The 13,279-nt window shown below is 58.8% G+C and overlaps 1 protein-coding gene across 24 annotated transcripts in view; it reads right to left on the bottom strand.

Annotated features, from left to right (window-relative positions):
* SRCIN1 (SRC kinase signaling inhibitor 1) overlaps window positions 1-11,919 on the bottom strand; it is a 65,563-nt gene extending 53,644 nt beyond the window's left edge. For 6 of the 24 annotated variants that reach the window (XM_072747374.1, XM_072747377.1, XM_072747360.1 and 3 more), the window contains exon 1: window positions 9,411-9,662. In XM_072747374.1, the coding sequence (XP_072603475.1) occupies window positions 9,411-9,534 (124 nt within the window). In that variant the 5' untranslated portion in view covers window positions 9,535-9,662. Of the gene's footprint in view, window positions 1-829; window positions 893-2,756; window positions 2,860-9,410; window positions 9,689-10,590; window positions 10,821-11,729 lie in introns of those variants that run through there. The other 18 variants (XM_072747357.1, XM_072747359.1, XM_072747363.1 and 15 more) reach the window with 11 other exon arrangements.
* Between the last annotated feature and the right edge of the window lie 1,360 nt (window positions 11,920-13,279).

Here is a 13,279-nt window from a genome sequence, read left to right as displayed (position 1 = left end):
GTGCCATCGGGTCAAGGAACACTCTACAAGGACTTAAAGTACAGAGCAGCTGCCAGCAGAGGAGCAGGAGTGGACAGGGGCCTCGGAAGACACAGAGTCACAGTCCTGGAGTGGGAGCAGTATTCTGCAAGCAGCTGGCCGGGCCACAGCCCAGGCTCCGTGGCTGGTGAACTTAACCAACTCCTTACCCTCTATTTGCTCAGCACTTCAGCAATGGAAGAACTTTTATCTGCCTTGGTCATTGTTGGGACTCAGACCTTAGCCCAGTGCCTGGCACAGAGGAGGTATTCAATAAATCTTTATTGATGAACAATATGAACGAATGAATGATTGAATTACTGAATAAATGAAATAAGATCACAGGTTTGCTAGTGCCTATAAACTAAACAGAGCTGTACTGAGGTGGGATATGATCCCATGTCCCATCCCCCACCCTCTGGCCTCCACTGGAACACAGGCTTCCCTCCATAAGAAGGGCTCCCTGCTCCTGATCCCCCTCCCCCCCTCCCCCCCACCAGTCCCCTCAGCAGAGGGCTCCTGCCTCCTCCCCCGCTTCCCACCCCCAACTACACAGAGGCTTTGCAGCCAGCACACATATGTACATGCACACACATACTAACTCACATGCACACATAGACACATTCTCCGCCAGGCAAGTTGCCCTCCCCAGAGTCAAGTCTCTGCTGTCCCCTCCCCTGGCAAAGGCCTGGGCCCACCAGGGATAGCCCCCCTCCCCCATTTCTGGCCCTCTAGGCTGGGGAGAGGCATTTGGCTAAGAAGCAGTGGGAGGCAGGATGGCGAGGGGAAGCCTCCCTCCTGGCTTACCAACCTGGAGACTTTAAACAGAGGGAACAGAGTCCTGGAGCCTTCCCTCCCGCTGCACGCTGGAGCCCTGGGTGAGGGACAGGAAAGGAGGAAAGTCGTGAATGAATGCCCAGTCAGAGAAGAGGAACTGGAGAGAACGAGGGGCCCAGGGTGGGGCTCCCAGAGTGGGCTGGGCTGGGGCACGGGCCTTGGGCCACAGGGTTGGAGCAGGGTTAGGGACAGGGCAAGGCAGCGCCTTAGGAGCCATCCCTTTAGGGAATACTGGGGGCTGGGGGGCAGGTAGGATAGAGACTGGGTGTTGGAGGAAGAGCAGGGGCTGAAGGGGAAGAGACACTGGTGGGAGACAGACAGGAGGACAGACAGCAGGACAACACAAAAAACATGAAGTCCCCAGAATGAGGTCCCCAGGACAGACAGCAGGCAGGCCTGCTTCTCCTCCCAGAAATGGGGGCAGGCCTTTTACTGGAGTGCCAAATAAGATCCCAAATGATAGCACCTTGGAGGGTCCATCTGTGTCCCCCAACCAAGGTCGCCCAACATTGAAAGGCTGGTGGGCTCAGAGTCAGAGGGGCCTGACAGCCCTCTCCCAGCATGAGAGCCCCATCTGCTCCACTCACCCCCTAACCCTGAGGAAGCCTCCCACCTCCCCTGCCTGTAACGGAGGAACACCCAACAAGCACTCACACACTCTCGCTGTGATAAGAGCTATGTAGGAAAATAGCACCCCTATCCCAAATTGCCTGAGGCTCTACCTGACTCTGCCTCCTCACCCACCAGTGCCAGGGCAGGGCCCCTCTCCGCGGTCCATTCTGGTCCACTCTGCAGGGAAGTCCTTCTCACTCTACCCTTTTCCCCTCGTGCTGCAGTATCTACCCATTGCCTTTCATCCTGGGGCATGCAGCATTAACACCCTTGCTGCCCAGAGACACTGTGGCCTCTACCCTATTGAGCACAGCCTTCACTAGGCTGGCTCAGACCCATCCATATCCACATCACGTCTGGCTGCAAGAGTTCTCAGAGCCCCCTGCCAATCTCATGGTTCCAATTTTCCCACCGATTACCCAAGACGCAGGCATCCCAGGGAGAAGCAGCTGTTGTACCCAGATGTGGGGCCGTTGACTGAAGGAAGAAATCAAGAATGCTCCCTAACCAATCTAGCCCCAGAGGGCTTCCGGGACAAGGCAGTGTGGTTTGGGATAGGGCATGGAAGGGACAGATGGAAAGGGGCACAGAGTCCAGGAGAGTGAAGACTCAGGAGGTCTACCTTCCTTCTCACCACCAGCCTTGAGTGGCAGCTGCAGGGACCCAGCCCCAGATAAACTGAGGTGAGCATCTGGGTTTAAAAAAAAAAAAACTAAAGAGGGAACCTGTAAGCATCTGCCTTCAGCTCAGGTCATGATCCCAGGGTCCTGGGATCAAGCCCCGCATCACATCGCAGCCCATCCCATCTGGCTCCCTGCTCAGGGGGGAGTCTGCTTCTCCCTCTCCCACTGCCACTGCTCATGTTCTCTCTTGCGATCTCTCTCTCTCTCTCTCTCTCTCAAATAAATAAATAAAGTCTTAAAAAATATATACAAACACAATACCTATATAAAAAATAAAATTTAAAAGCTAAAGAGGGTATTCTCACATATGCCCTTCCTCCAGGAAGAGTGGTTCCCTGTTCGGTCATTCCTTGAACAGTGAGGAGGACAAAGACAAAGAAATTACTATTTCTTGAAGGTCCCTAGTGTGCTAGGAAAGTTACCTAAATTTCCCCATTTACTCCCGGCACCCACCCCGCAAGGAAAACGCTGCTATGGGCCCCAGTTTACAGAATAGGAAAATGAGCTTCAGAGGCGAAGTGACTTGCCCCAAACCAACACATCCATCTGACTCCAGAGCCCGAGCCCGAGCGCTTGACTCCTAAGCCAAGCTGCCTCCCGTCTCACCTCCTCCGGCTTTGGCTGTCTCCCCTCTTTCCAGCCCAAGCTCCAGGATAAGTTATTTCTGAAGGACAGTAAGTGGAAGAGAAGGCTTTGCTTCTGTCTCCTTCTGCCTCATCCTAGGGGTGGGAGGCAGAAGATTCTAACTCTGGGCTGTGGAGGGACCAGGGAGCAGGGGAGGGGATGAGCTGTGGGGTGCAGGAGGAGCTGGACTAGGACCTCCCGAGCTTCATCTTTAAGTGCCATCCTGCCCCCTGGTGGGGGGGGGGGGGCTCCTTTCCTGCTCTCTCACCTCCTCCATGGAAGAGCATCAGGAAGCCACTCACAGCCCCCTTCTCCTTCTAACTTCCAGAAATCCCCCAGCACTCAGGCTAGGGAGAGCCTTAAAGGTCAAGGCCAGCGATGTGACAATCTATGTCATCCTACCAGCCCTCACTTTCTCACTTGGAAAGAGGTTGGGACAAGAAAGGGGGCTCAGCAGGCCTGCCCAGCCACCGGGTGGGGGCGGAGAGGGCAGGGGGGCGGGAGAAGGACCGAATCCTTCTCTGAAAGGGCTTCAGTGAGCCGTGGAATGCCTTCCCAAGGAGATGGAATCGTTAATTCTTCCCCAATGAGGCAGATGCTGGGGCCTAGAGTGAGGCCACAGATGCCCGCTGTGTCTGCAATTATCACTCGCCCTGGGGATGTGGGCAGCCGGCAGGGTACCCTCCCACAACCACCTCCTCTGCTCTGCACAAATATCTCTAGCTAGGCCTCTCCATAGCGGTCTCTGGGTTTGGGCTTCTCAGTGGGGTCTCTGGGTCTTGAGGCCTCCCTGTGGACCCCTGGGTCTGGGGTCTCCAGCAGGCTCTGTGGCTGGGGTGGAAAAGAAGCCAGTGTGGGGGAATGGGGACGTTGGCGGCGGTGAGGCAGGCAGGCTGGTGAAAACCCAGTTCCCTCCCAGTCTTACAGGACTCCACGCCGGGACATGCAGACAACTGGGCCAGGTGGTGGAGGCTACCGGGAACCAGAAAAAGGTTGTGGGGGATGAGGAGCCACCCGCGGGCAGTGCCTCCGAGGAGGAAGATGCGGACTGGATTCTAGCCCCTGACTGGAATGGAACGTAGCAAAGCCAGTTCTGCAGGGAAGGGAGAACAGTGAGTCTCCTCTGATTCAGACAGCTGAAGCCTGTAGCCACCCGCTTATCCATCCTCTGGGCTGAGGGGGTAGATTTGGGCAAAATGTGCCTTTGGAGCACAAGGGACTGTTTGTGTTTGTAAGGTGTGTGTGTGTGCGCGTGCGTGCCTGCCTGCCTGCCCTTGCACGCATGTGCCAATATTCTCTTGAGCCAAATCTCCATTTTTCCCGGTTCAACCGGAGCTTGGAAATATCCTTCCCACCCTCTCTGTGGTGAGGCATGTATTATCTCAGGGGAGGGGAACTAGGTAGAACTTGAGACAGCTGGAAGAGACCTTACAGGTTCTCTAGTGCCACCCTCTCTTCTCCTATCAAGGACATGAAGACCAGAGCAGGCAACTAACTTGCCCAAGGTCACACAGCAGTAGGGAAGGCAGGCAACCTGATCCCAGTCCAATGCTTGCTCTTTCCACTGCACTCCACCTCTCTGTGCTGGGGGATCAAAGAGTGACTACCCAGTCCACTTCTCCCCAGCAGGGCTGGGCCCCTCTCCATCATGGACCCCTGTACCCTGCCAACCACAACAGCCACAAGGTGTTAAACTGGACCTATCAAGCTCCTCAGGATGGCCCAAAGGTCATCTCAAAGGTCATGCCAACCAGTCCCCTGCCCTTAGGTACAACACCAGCCTCCTCATGCTCACACACACCTATCACGAGGTCTAAGACAACGCCAGAGCTCCCTACCTTGGAGTGTTCCCCCTCCCTTCACACGCTGGGAGGTTTTCTTTCCCATCTAACCTCTATTCCTCCTACTGCAGCGTGGGCCTGTTTCCTTTCAAGCTGTCCTGGGCAAAGATAGGGGGAAAGGGAGAAGAATACTTTCTCACCCCCAAAGCCTTCTGTCTGCCCGCCCGCAATAGAGCGGATGAGGGCAGGGTGTCCCCGGGTGGCTGGGCCCTGAGCCCAGTGCGTGCGTGAGGCATGAGGAGTGCGCTGGGGGAGCAGCAGCCTGAGTGTGGGAGAACCAGCTCTTCTGGGAACTGTCCCTCCAACTCCTCATCCCCTGCAAAATCCTAAGTCTCAAGGTTAGGGAAGGGTCTTTTCTGGTTTCAGAGACATTTGTTCTCTTCGCCACACCATTTATTGAGTGTTTAATATGTATCAAGTGACGTGCTGGACATTTTCATCTATGATTACATTTAATCTTCGAGGCAATCCCATGGTCAGAAATGAATCTGCCCCCTGGGGATTCTCTAAGACTAAATCTAACCTTGATCCCTTTGCTCCATTTCCTCTGGCCCAGTCTTCCTTGGCAGTGGAGGCCATCTTTGCTTCTGTCTTCAGATAATCTCACCACTACGCAGTGGCCCCAAATTATCTACTCTAAGCTGCCAACCTTTACCCCAGCTTTGCCCCAGGTGATGGGCATTATAGGGGTGAAAGCAACAGAGGCAGGACTGGGGGCTGGGATCCATGACACTGGCCCATACCAGACAGAGCACAGGCCAGGAGGCAGGCAAGGAGGCTCTGGGGGTAGTCCCCAGGAGATAAGGGGTGAGGACAGAACCAGGGGCAGCAGATTCTCTCTTGCTGATGATATCTGTGACCCTCGTAGGGAGCACGGATGGGGCTTCACCTTCTGTGTGGTAACTAGACAGGCCCCAGAGATGCAATGAGCTAGTCCTCACTGTGACCAGCTCTCAGGTCCGAGTTGCAACCCACAAACACCCAGAGCCCAGGGGCCTGAGCAGAAGCGGGCAGGGCTACAAGACAGTGTGACCTGCCCTGGGCTGTGGCGGGGAGCTGACACCAGTGGAGGGACTCTTATACTTAATTAAGCTCCTTGGCTTCTAGAGGGTGCTCCGGCCCTGGGAATGGAGGAGGAAGACCCCCACGCCAGCTTCCATGGGGTTTCACACATTCCATGGAAGCCACAGGCAACTTTAGTAAATTCACACAGTACTTGGCTTCCCTGTTTGGGCCTTTCGCAGTAGGGGTGATGAGGGTAGGGATCCCCTCCATTGGTGCTACCCCCCAGCCTGCTTCAAGCGTTTCTGGAAGCCAGGGGCCAGACCATCTCCCCAGGAAACACTCAGGCCTCAGCTTCCACCCCCACTAGGAGATGCTAGCAGTGAAAGCATGGGCCAATGGGCAAGGGAAGTCGGAATGGTGGGTGGGACTCTGGTCCTTGTGGGTGGCACCTTCCCCCTTCAAGCAGGCACCATTAATATATGCAAAGCATATGCAAATCACCCAGAAGAGAGACACAACATCCACCACGGAATGTCAGAAGAGACCTTGGAGATGATCCAGCCCACGCCCCCTCATTTCACAGGTGAGGAAAGAGGCCCGCAGCAGGCAGGGACTTGCTCAAGGTCACTCGGACATTTGGGTGCTGAGGAAGAATTGGAAAGAGGTCTCTTTACTCAGAGTCTGGTGCTCTTTCCATGATGGTCCTGTCTTTTATATGGGAGGTCGACAAGATGGCAAAGGGGGCATGGGGCCTGGATGGGGGCTCGAGGAAGGCCTACCAAGACACCAGGGGAGATGGGCAGGGAGAGGGCCCAAGGCTTCTCAGACCCCTCCCTCTCCACCTCTGAGCCTGGAACCAGTATGCTGGATGTGAAGGCGGCAGCGATGCCTGGGTCTGTGGGTCAGAGGGGTGGAGGGGCCGAGGCCAGAGGCGCTGGTTTCCAGCAGCCAAGCAGCAGAAGGCGGCAGGAGAACTGGAGTGTCAGAAGCCCAATGTCAGGGCAAGGTGCCCGCTGTGGTGCGGGGAGGGGGATGACGCCCTTGCTACACACACACATCTCCAAGTGCTCAGCAGCCCCCTTCCGCTGGGACTCTGATGACTATGGCACCTGACAGACCGTAATAGTCAACCCAGACCTGTCTCTTCTGTGGCTGCGGCTGCCCTCCACCCCCCAACTTGGCTTCTCAACCTTCCAGACAGTCCTAGAAAGCGGGACTAATGCTGGGGGGGAGGAAGACAGGCAGATGGGAGGGGGGCAGACTGTGAGAAAAGAAGAGACAAGGTGGAGAGAGAGAGAGAACGAGAGAGAGAGAGAATCAAGTGCAGAGCAGAAACTGAGAGGCTGAGAGAAGGTAAGCCAGGGGGAAGAAGTAGGGGAGCTGAGGGGCAGGGGTGGGGGGCAGGTGGGAGCAGCGGAGCAGAGAGAGAGGGGGTTCCCGGCCGCTGGCACCAAAGGACAAAGCTAGAGCCTGGGTATCAGGCATAGGAGCCCCATCGAGGCCTCAAGACTGTCTGGCAGGAGTTGGGGCCCAAGCCCCTGCCCTCTGCCCACCTCCCCAGCATTTCCGGGGGCTGCCAGGAAATCAGCCCCTCCTCCTCTGCCTGCCTGCCTCTCTCTCTCTCCCTTGGGGCAGCAGCCAAATCCAAAGCCTTCATCTCTGCTTTTCAGAGCTGGGAATGAAAGAAGGGGAAGCGAGTGCAGCCCTCAAACCCGCTGACGGCCAGATTTTTATTATCTTTGCTCGAATGGGCCCTAGGAAGCCAACAAGGGATTCTTCAAAGAGCATCTGAGTGGCTCATTGAAGCCTGCACCTGCACCAGCCCACCCACGACAGGCAGTCGGGGCATGGGGGGCACAAGCTGTCCCCCACCTCCCAAGCCCAGAGACCAGAATCGAGGCTGCCAGGAGCCTCACCTTCATTCAGCCCTCTGTGCCTAGGCAGGGGCCCCTCCATGAGGCAGCCAGGTTCCAAGGCCACACCCAGGCCTGCTGGGCCTCGGAGGTAGTCTCTGTCCCTCTCTGGGCCTCGAGGACACAAGCAAAGGAAGAAATTGGATCTCCTTGCCAGTGCTAGAGGAGATAAGTGCTTGGGATTCCTCGAAAGAGAAGCTTTTATGGCAAGCCCTAGGTCTTTCCCCTGAACTCTCTGCCTGTCCCACAGGCACCCCTCTGCTGCCTCCTGACTCCCCTTCACAGGACCCCACCCAACCACAGCTGCCCCTCCATTCCAGAGCCCCAGGCCCACCAATCAGCATGACCTCCCTCCATCCAGATCCTCAACAGAAGCTCTCTTCTTTCCCCAAGACCTGACCTGGAGTGGGGGTGGGGCTCAAGCAGACCTGGTACTTCAAAGAGCCCAGCCTCCTCCCTCCTAAGCTTGGGTTTTGTCAAAGAAAGCCAAGGTTGGCACTGGGCAGACAATAGCCATGCCACCCCTGCCCCCCAGCTCTGACCACACTGTTGAGATCGATGCCCGCAGCCAAAGAAGGAATCAATGGTTCTAATTAAACCTTTTTTCCAGGGTGGGTCCCTGGCCAGAGAGAGAGAGAAAGAGAGAGCGTCTGAGGCTCTGCATCCCAGCACCCAAAGCTGTACCCTGTACATCTTTAAGAAACCTGGAGCTCAGCAGGAATCAGACCACAAAGACCCCAGACACCACCCCCCACCATTAGACGAGGAGGCAAGTAGAAGGCCTGGGGTGAGGGCAGGCCTCCTGATGGCTCTATTCCCAGGGATCCTTCCCCTAGGAGAGTTCCCCTTCTCCATTCAGCACTGCCTGAGGACCACAGTTGCTTCTTCCAGCTCCCCAGACCCACATCTCCATCCCAGCCCTGAGGGTCATCATAGAGAATCAGCCATCATGGTAAGGGCGGAAGGGACAGGGCGGCGGTGGGGGGGGCACTGGACAAAGACCCTCTTGTCCCCAAGGCACGGTGGCAAGAAGCCAGGGCAAAGCCTTTGCACTCGCTGCCAATGGTGCCTGGGTGCCAGGCAGTCTGGGTGGAGGGGGGGGATCTTATTCTTGCAGCCCCCTTCCCTTACACCCCGAGCCCTCACCCCCAAGTCCTGCTTTTACACCAGGCCACCAGAAAAGTCTCTGCCCCAACAACTCTTAGCTCACCTGGAGCCCTCCTTCCTACGTGGATGCCAGGCCCTGACACTTCCTCGCAGTGGCCCCAACACCAACCAGAACCAGCAAAAGCCCTCATGCATAAACTCAAACTGTCCCCCACATACATACACACACACAGCCATGCCAGAGAAACCACCACGACAGCTGCCACCAATAATGACAGAGCTTCATATTTTCATAGTGACAGTCTCCATCAAATGCATCATCAATTCTTTAAAACCAGCCAGAAGGATAGGAAAGCGAATGAGAGAAACTGAGGCATGAAGTTAGACAGCAAAGCAGTTGCCTCAAGGTCACCCAGCCAAAGATATCCAGGGTCGGGGAAGAAGGTATCCTACCCCGGCCCTCCCTCCTCCCCCCTCCCCCCACAAAGTGCTCAAACCCCACACCAAGAAACATTCAGACCTACAAGTCCCAAGTCTGGTCAGCTGTCCCCCACTCCCAGTCCTTATCTGTTACCCCTTCCCCCCAGATAACAGTAGCTCTGACATCTCCGAGAAGGCTTCATCCAGGAGCCCTCCACCACCGCCACCGCGGAGGGGGGGGGCACTTCCTTTAAAGTTGGGGGCTGCAGGACCTCCTGCTTCCATAGTATTTGGAGAGAGGGAAAAACAGTCCGGGATCTCCTCCTTGCACAATTCTTGTTCCTGCTCACCTGGCTCCCCTCGGCCCCCGGGGTCCCTCGGTCCAGCCTCCTCCCTAGGAGATCGGGCGCTGCCCTCGGCTGTCCTCTCCCACCAGGCCAGGGCAAAGCGCCGGAGGCACTGCCAGGGCTGCATGAGGAGGGGTGGGGCGGGGGGGCTAGCACCGGTCGCCGCACACGCCCCGCCGGGCCCTGCCAGCCGAGCTGCGGAGGCACCCGGCCGGCCCCCTCTGCTTCCACCAGCATCCTGCTGCCCCCACCGACAGGACTCGGAGCTGGCCCGGGAGCTTCTGACGTAGCAGGGGGGTGCGTGGGAGGGGAGGGGGGGCTATGGCGCGTCCCCTCCCCAGCCCCGCCCTCTGCCCCTCAGCCTCGGGCGGTCCCTACCTCCTCACTCATTCTGTATGCTCTCCCCAGTTGGGGGCGCCCTCCCCTGCCCTCTGGCCTCCGCAGGGGGAGGGCTTAAGATCAAATAGCCCCTCCCCCAGCCCCTCCTTCTTATGGCCCCTCCCTACCCGCCAGCTGAGCGGGGAGCTGGTCCCCAGTTTCTGCAACTGCTGCCTAGGCTCTGAGGTCTCCAGGGCTAGGGCCTCGAGGTGAGGGGGGCGGGGAGGGGGAATACAGACTCGTATCCTGGCAACACAACCAACCCCAGAATGCACTCATCCCCTTCCTTCCCTGGGGGGCTGGCGCAAAGCGCCTACCACCACCGTCCAAGTGTGTTCACCCCATTCTGGGACCTGGGGGATACAGAGGCCTTTGAGGCCCCCACCCCCTGCTTCTCCACTCCCCTCGCCTCCCCGCCACCGCCCCCCCCCCCGCATCCTTCTCTTCCTCCACCACGAATGGACCACTCCCCTCCCCCACTCCCCTCACCATCCATCTCCCTTCCTCTTCTCCCCACCCCTCCTCCCTCCACACGTACCCCTTTAAATTTTCACCCTTCGGGCCCCCTCCCCCGGGCATCACGAGGCCCTCCCCGCTAGGTCGCCAGCCTTGCCAATCCCTGACCCCCTCTGGTCCCAGGACTCCTGTCGCCCGGGTCCTTCTCCCAAGCCCGCACGCCGCCGTCCCCTACCCCCCCAACACCTGCGCCCCGAGCATCCCTCGCCCCACCGGCCGCCGCCTCCCCGGCCCGGCCGCCGCCCCCGCCCCCGGCCGAGGGGAAAACACACAAAGAAAACAGAAATACCTTCCACTTAAGCATGGAGGCACATTAGGGAGGAGAGAGACAGGGACATGCCTTGGGACGGAGCGTTCCCCATCGGGCGGGGGCGCGGGGGGCGGGGGCCCCGGGCCGGCCTGCCTGGCGCTCGCCCTCTCGCCGCCTCGCGGGCTCCTCGCTCGGCCCCAGCCCCGGGGCGCGGTGCCAGGCGGGCGGGCCGGGGGCGCGGGCCCCGCCGGGGTGGACCAGCTGGGAGGGCGCCGGCGGCCGGGCGTGTGGGTGCGCGCGCGCGCGCGGGCGTGTCACCGAGTGTGCGAGAGCGAGAGTGTGTATGTGTGTGTGTGTGTGTGTGTGGGCGCGCGCGCGGGCCGGCGCGGGTGTGTCACTGCGGGCGGGAGCGCGCGCGGCGCGGGCACCCGCGTGTGGCCGGAACGTACAAAGGGCCGCCCGGGGTGGCGGCGAGCGGAGGGGGGGGGCGCTGCGCCTCGCGCTCTCCAGCTGCACGGCGGGATCCCGCGGCGCGCGGCCGGGCCGGGGGTGCGGGGCGCGCTCACGCTCCCCTCCCCATTCCACCTGCTTCTCCCACCCCAAGCAATGCTCGCACCACCAGCACAGAGACAAGCACCTAAGGCCCGGGACCGGTCTCGGAGCGGGGGGTTGCACCTCGAGGGTGGAGGACTTCTCGGTCTCCAAGCCCTGGCGCGCCCGGGGAAGGGAAAGCATTCGGGGAGAAACCGGACCGTGAGAAGGGCCTGGGGGGGGGGGTCACTTTTCAGCCAAGGTGACCTCTGAAAGCCACAGTCGCCCTAGTCAGGGAGAATCTGGACCCTCCTCGGCCTCTGCCGGGACGCCCCCGCCCCCTCTGCTGAGACTCGGCTGGGCCGCAGGGATCCGGTCCCCCGGCGCCCCCTGCTGGGCGGTCTCCTTGCCCCCAGCTGCGGTTGCGGCCCCTCCTGCAGGCGTGTGCTGGAACTGCAGAGGCCCGCGCTGGGAGCGAGGGGAGGCAGCTCCTCGTCTGTCAAGTAGGACCCGAAGGAGCGCGCTCCAGCCCCTTCTCACACCTCCCTTGGCTTTGCCGCGGCCACGTCCAAGGCAGCCTGCGCGGCGCCAGCTCTGCCCCACCCCTGCTTTTTTCCCACCCCGACCCCGTCCCCACACCGGCCTACCTGTTGGCTCCACAGACTTCAACTCTGACTGGCGCTGACCCTGACCCCTCCTCCTGTCCCAGTTGCTGGCTTCCTCTCTCCCTCCGGTTCTCTGTCCTGTCCCTCCTCTCCCGAGCTTCTCTTGGGGAGGGGAAGGGGAACCGAGTCCTCTGCCACTTTTGTTTACTCCTGGCATTCCCAAAGCCACTTTAGATGGAGCAGGAAAGGGGTACAGTACATCTCTTCACTCTAGGACACGAGGTGGAGTGGCAGGCAGACAGGAGAGGCAGGAGAGAAGACCCCACCCCAAGTGGCCCTAATGACAAACCGGTTTCCCCACTTCCTGGTCTACTAGGTTGCAACCTTAATCGAGGCTCTCCCATTTTCCTGCCCGCCCCCAGGCCTGCCCCTGAGCCAGCCTTATGCTTGGGTAGGGGCAAGTCCCAGATGCCCTTAGAGATTAATCTCCAGTTGCAGTAATTTAGGCCGTCGGGCCAGGGCAGGAGGAGGAGGGCCCCTTCCCAGCTCCAGCAGGATAGATCAGGAGGGCAGCCAAGAGCCATGTCTCAGACACACCGTCTGGGCACACGACCCCAGCAGTCGGCACCCTGACTTCTCCTGTCCTGGGCCAGCTGCCTCTCTCTCTGCCAACTGGACGGTGCCCATCTTTTGGCCTCTGAGCACACAGTGGGCATTCATCCAGCTCCCTGACTGGCTGTCTGCCCAGGATGGGCATGGGAGGCAGCAGGCCCTGTGTAGAGGAGGGGGCGGTGTGGGGAGGGGTGGCTTCCCCCCAGCTGCTGGGAAACAACCTCCTATGCCTTCCAGAGTCTACAGGCTGAGGACTCAAGCTTCTTGCTCCTCGATTCAGAAGTCTGACTCAACCACACAGACTCTGCCCTTCGTCTCCCTGTCAGGTTCCTCATAAGACAACGTCTCTTCCCTGCCTCACTTTGTGCCCACTTAAGGAGAGGGGATTCAGCAAGGGCTTTACTCATATTCTCTAACGTAACCCTCTCAACAAACCTGAAGAAGAGGGCATCCTCGGCCCCATTTCAGAGATAAGGAGCTGAGACTCAGGGGTGCCTGGGTGGTTCAGTGGTTGAGCATCTGCCTTCAGCTCAGGGCATGATCCCAGGGTCCTGAGATCAAGTCCCCCCTTGGGCACCCCGCACGGAGCCTGTTTCTCCCTTTTCATGTCCCTGCCTCTCTCTCCGTGTCTCTCATAAATAAATAAATAAAATCTTGAAAAAAAAAAAAAGATTTGAGGCTCAGATAGGAATAGCCACGTGTCCACTCTAAGAGTAGCAAAGCTGAAAATCAAACCCACATCTGCCTGACTCCAAAGCTCCCAGCCTCTTTTCTATCACCAGCACCACCTCCAAACCCTGTGCACTGCCAGCAGCTGGAGGGCAGGGGGTGGGGGAGCAGCCTCAGTGGATAGAAGAGAGCTAGGTTCCAGAACGTGGCTGAGGGTTAAGACATAATGGTTAAGTCAAGGTTAAGGAACTGGGCATTAGCCCTGGATGATGACAGGAAAGATGCTTGCCCAGTCACATGGAGATTTTTCT

This window comes from Vulpes vulpes, chromosome 2 (genome assembly GCF_048418805.1).
Source record: "Vulpes vulpes isolate BD-2025 chromosome 2, VulVul3, whole genome shotgun sequence".
Lineage (NCBI taxonomy): Eukaryota > Metazoa > Chordata > Mammalia > Carnivora > Canidae > Vulpes > Vulpes vulpes.
The sequence above is the reverse complement of the archived record's forward strand: the minus strand, read 5'-3'. Positions and strand labels throughout refer to the sequence as shown.